The sequence below is a fragment of the Garra rufa genome, chromosome 7 (assembly GCF_049309525.1).
Source record: "Garra rufa chromosome 7, GarRuf1.0, whole genome shotgun sequence".
NCBI lineage: Eukaryota > Metazoa > Chordata > Actinopteri > Cypriniformes > Cyprinidae > Garra > Garra rufa.
The window spans coordinates 2,254,082-2,258,495 of NC_133367.1; the positions used below are offsets into that span (position 1 = coordinate 2,254,082).

Genomic DNA, 4,414 nt, shown 5'->3' on the forward strand with positions numbered 1-4,414 from the left:
ATGATGAATGTACTGTGGAAATGCACTTTGAGGATGACATCAATCCTAAAATCATCTGTTCAAATTGAACCATTCTAAGTTTGAAAGGTAACAAAATATGCTTTATTTTATTCTTCTTTATTACACGGCTCTTTGGAATGCTTGATTCTGATTGGTCAGTTGAGACATTTCCAGGTTCGTTCTTTTCAATCACCGCTCCAAAGTAATAACGCATAGCCGGTACTACTTGTATGTTTAAAATCCCTCCGTGCCAACAAAGATTACCGTTTGGCGCCATCTTGTGGCAAACACTGGACAACCACAATTAACAATGGAAAATTTCGACATTAATCTATTTAAATTGTCTTTCTAACGTACATAGTTTGAATGTTAGTCACGTGGTACTATATCGTTTCGCAGAAGGATAAAAATGTTAATTTAAAACAAATATGCCAATAAAAGATTTCAAATTCATATTCATGTCCAGTTTTCTTCCTTATGTGGCAAGTAGCCGTGTAATAAGCGGGATAATGTACAGGCAGCCTGTAGTTATCGCGAAAGAAGCCCCTTCAGTGTGATACAAGACCCTCCGCTTCGCGTCGGGTCCTGATCACACTGTCGGGGCTTATTTCTGCGATAACTACCGGCTGCCTGTACATTATCCCTTACGTAATTGTTCTCAAAAGAGTTTTTTTGCTATTGCAGAAGTTAGAGATCCATCCGTGCTGGATATATAGGTTGGGGTCGCTAAAGGCCCAAATACGTACACTGTAAAAAAAACAAAAAACATAAAAAACGGTAATTTTCTGGCAGCAGGGGCGCCAGAAAATGTCTGTTAAAAAACTGAAAAATACTGTCTGAAAAAAAAAAAAAACAGTAAAAAAAGGTAATTTCTTATCCTATAATTTCGGTGTATTACTGTTATTCTACACGGTTTTCACTTAAATGTACAGGTAAATACCGTAGTTTATGAATTTTTTTGACTGATATGTACCAACATTTTGAAGTACTTAAATCTGTTTTGTACCTTTGTAATACACTGATAACCACCAAAAGCAGGTGGTGACAATAACATCACATGATGAACCAAAGCCCATCACAAGGAGGTTTTAAATAATAATGTATACGGAAGGTGCACAGAGTCATTCACACCAACAGTAAACACCATCATGGTAACACACATAAAACTGAAATAATGCAAAAAACAATAATTTAACAACATTAGATGTAACATACAACCCTAATGTACAAAACTCTAAGAAGGAAAAGTTATTTCAACAAAAAAACATTCACTGTACATTTTACGTTCTTTTTCACTTCAAAAAAATGGTATACTACTGTAAGATTACATGCAATGTCCAACACAGTTTTTCACCGTATATAGAAGGGGAACTTGCCGTTAACCATTTCGCAGGTTTTTACCGTAGCATTTTTACAGTTTTTTACCATTAAATTCACAGTCATTTTTTACAGTGTAATAATCATTGGTGAAACATTCATGCACATAGGGGGTTAAAAATAAAGATCACCCACTCTTTCCTAACATTTGGATCAGAAGGAAGGCACTGAAAATACAGTACATTTACACATCATGAGTGAATCGGAGAGTGGGGCTTATCAGGCGGCGATGTAGAAGCAGGTGTTGATTTTCTTCTGTGGAGATGGGGTTTAGCCACTGTTGCGTCGTAAAGTGGCACATTCCGAGTGGCACAAACCAGTCGTTTCAATATAAGCTGTTTTTGGACTAACTACAACATTTTAGTTTTGAAACTCAGAATGTTTTTATAATACAATGACCTCTTATATGTGACCCTGGACCACAAAACCAGTCATAAGGTAAAATTTTACAAAACTGAGATGTATACATCAAGTAAATAATATAAAGCCAAGTAAATAAGCTTTCTATTGATATATGGTTTGTTATTATAGGATAATATTTGGCCGATATACATCTAATTGAAAATCTGGAATCTGAGGGTGCAAAAAAATCTAAATACTGAGAAAATCACCTTTAAAGTTGTCCAAATTAAGTTCTTAACAATGCATATTACTAATCAAAAATTACATTTTGATATATTTACAGTAGGAATTTTACAAAAAATCTTCATTGAATATCCTATCGATTTTTGGCATAAAGGAAAAATCAATAATTTTGACCCATACTATGTATTTTTGGCTGTAGCTACAAATATACCCCAGCGACTTAAGACTGGTTTTGTGGTCCAGGGTCACATATGTCAAAAGATCAAAGGGATTTTAGTTTTCTCACACTGTAAAAAGTTTTCACCAGTTTCAACTTAAAAACCTTAGTTTAGCAGCTGCCTTAAAACGTTAAGTTGAGACAACTTAAGTCATTTAAACCCACAAGTTAAATCAACTCATTTTGATTGTAATAAGTTCAAATGACTTGTAGTTTTAAGCTGATTTAACTTAAAAACTTAAGGCAGCTGCTGAACTAAGGTTTTTAAGTTCAATCTGGTGAAAACTTTTTACAGTGCAGTTCATGACCCCTTTAATCAATTTTATCATTTAATATTGTTTTAGTGAAGTCTTTAATTGAAATTATCTGTGACAAACGTTTTTTTTTTTTTTTTTTTTTTAGAATGGTTTGGTAAGACCGATACAGAGATGTCGGTGATGGAGGGAGATTCAGTCACTCTACACACTGGTCGTACTTTTCTGAATGATGATTGGATTCAGTGGTGGTTTATGAATAAAGACAATTGCATAGCCGAAATCAATGTACCGGAGAGCAGATTCAATGTATATGATGATGTTCTTGATGGGAGATTCAGAGACAGACTAAAGTTGGACGGTCAGACTGGATCTCTGACTATCACAGACATCACAACTGAACATGCTGGACTCTATGAACTAGACTACAACACTTACAGCAGGCCTTCTTATTGTCTCACTGTCTACCGTGAGTTAAATATCATTTTCACATGTTTTATTTATTATTGTTGATAATATAAACACATCATATTCATGTTTTTTTTTTGTTTGTTTTTTTACATTTACTATCAATATCAATATCCCTCTCAATGTCTTTTCCTTGATTGAATATCTTCATTCATCCTCATTTCACTTTCTTCTCTCATGTTTTTAGCCCGTCTGCCTGTTCCTGTCATCAGCCGTAACTCTTCACAATGTTCATCATCATCATGTTCATTGTCGTGTTCAGTGGTGAATGTGAGTGATGTGACTCTCTCCTGGTACAAAGGAAACAGTTTATTGTCCAGCATCAGTGTGTCTGATCTCAGCATCAATCTCTCTCTACCTCTGGAGGTGGAATATCAGGATAAAAACACCTACAGCTGTGTGCTCAACAATCCCATCAGCAACCAGACAAGACATCTCAATATCACTCAACTCTGTCACACATGTTCAGGTACAGCAGCACTGCTGATATTATTTGATGTCGATGCTAATGTTAACATTTATTGACTGAGCTGATCTCAGTTTGATGTTTTTATTCCTCAGACTCTGTCCACTGTTGTGGTCCTACTGGAGCTGTGTTCCGATTGGTTCTCTCTGCTCTGGTGGGCGTGGCTACTGTATTTTTTCTGGTTTATGACATCAGATCCAGAAGAGCTGAACAAGATCAAGCACATATTCACACATCAGTCTAAATGATGTAATTTGTCTTGCAGCTATTTTATATTTAGCATTTAATAATCTTATTTTCACAGGCTTTACATTCTGCTGGCATTGGTGCAGCTCATTTTCAAATGCACAAAGTAGCAAATGTAAGTTTCTCATGTCATGATAAATACTGAAGATTACTAAAAATGCTCAAGTTAGATTCAGTATAACTCTTACTGGTCTTTTTTTTTATTATTATTGTATGGATCCAGTTTGAAGGCTTTGTTTAGACGTCTCTCTCTGTCCATCTATATTTGCTTGTCTTTTTCAGTAAAGTTTTCTCACTCTGGGGTTCAAGTCTCTCCATGTTTTATTACATTTATGTCGAGCGCCTCCTCGTAGAATACAGTGGTTCAACAGTGCATTTGAAGTTTTACATTATTAAAACATTATATTTAACATTAATTGTAAATGTTTTGAGCTTACTACACCGATTTATTACTATCAAATTATTCGTGTGGCTCTGCAAGATTTTCTGAAGCAAACATATACAGTTAAAACATGACTTTTATTATTGTACTGAATAACGTAATAAGTTGGTTTATGGACACTTTTCAAAGCGGTTCTCGGAAGCAGAAGTCTGAAGAAGTCCCCCCCTTTTTACAGTTATGTGTAAATTATGATAATTAATTTTAAACCCGTCATATCTTTAGAAAACACTAATCCAGGACCGTACACGCCTCCGTTTCTCCAAAAGACTATGGTAAACTCATGTCTGCTTTAATCAGAGTTTAAAAGGAGTTGTTTTTCTCAGATTTACCAAGAGATCAGAATCTGCATGCATTTAAGA

General features: G+C 35.0%; 1 protein-coding gene across 1 annotated transcript; it reads left to right on the forward strand.

Moving 5' to 3' along the window:
• Window positions 1-2,607: 2,607 nt before the first annotated feature.
• Window positions 2,608-3,611, forward strand: LOC141338929 (CD48 antigen-like). The gene is made up of 3 exons (XM_073844542.1): window positions 2,608-2,902; window positions 3,089-3,370; window positions 3,463-3,611. Exons 1-3 carry the CDS (start codon window positions 2,608-2,610, stop codon window positions 3,609-3,611), a joined length of 726 nt encoding a protein of 241 aa, XP_073700643.1.
• The last annotated feature ends 803 nt before the right edge of the window (window positions 3,612-4,414 follow it).

What these genes read in the sequence shown, in the direction of transcription:
- LOC141338929 (XM_073844542.1), top strand. Translation starts at nt 2,608, where the DNA reads ATGTCGGTGATGGAGGGAGATTCAGTCACTCTACACACTGGTCGTACT. An exon ending in TTATTGTCTCACTGTCTACC is followed by an intron (nt 2,903 to 3,088) that starts GTGAGTTAAATA and finishes TCATGTTTTTAG; the next exon opens with CCCGTCTGCCTGTTCCTGTC. An exon ending in ACTCTGTCACACATGTTCAG is followed by an intron (nt 3,371 to 3,462) that starts GTACAGCAGCAC and finishes TTTATTCCTCAG; the next exon opens with ACTCTGTCCACTGTTGTGGT.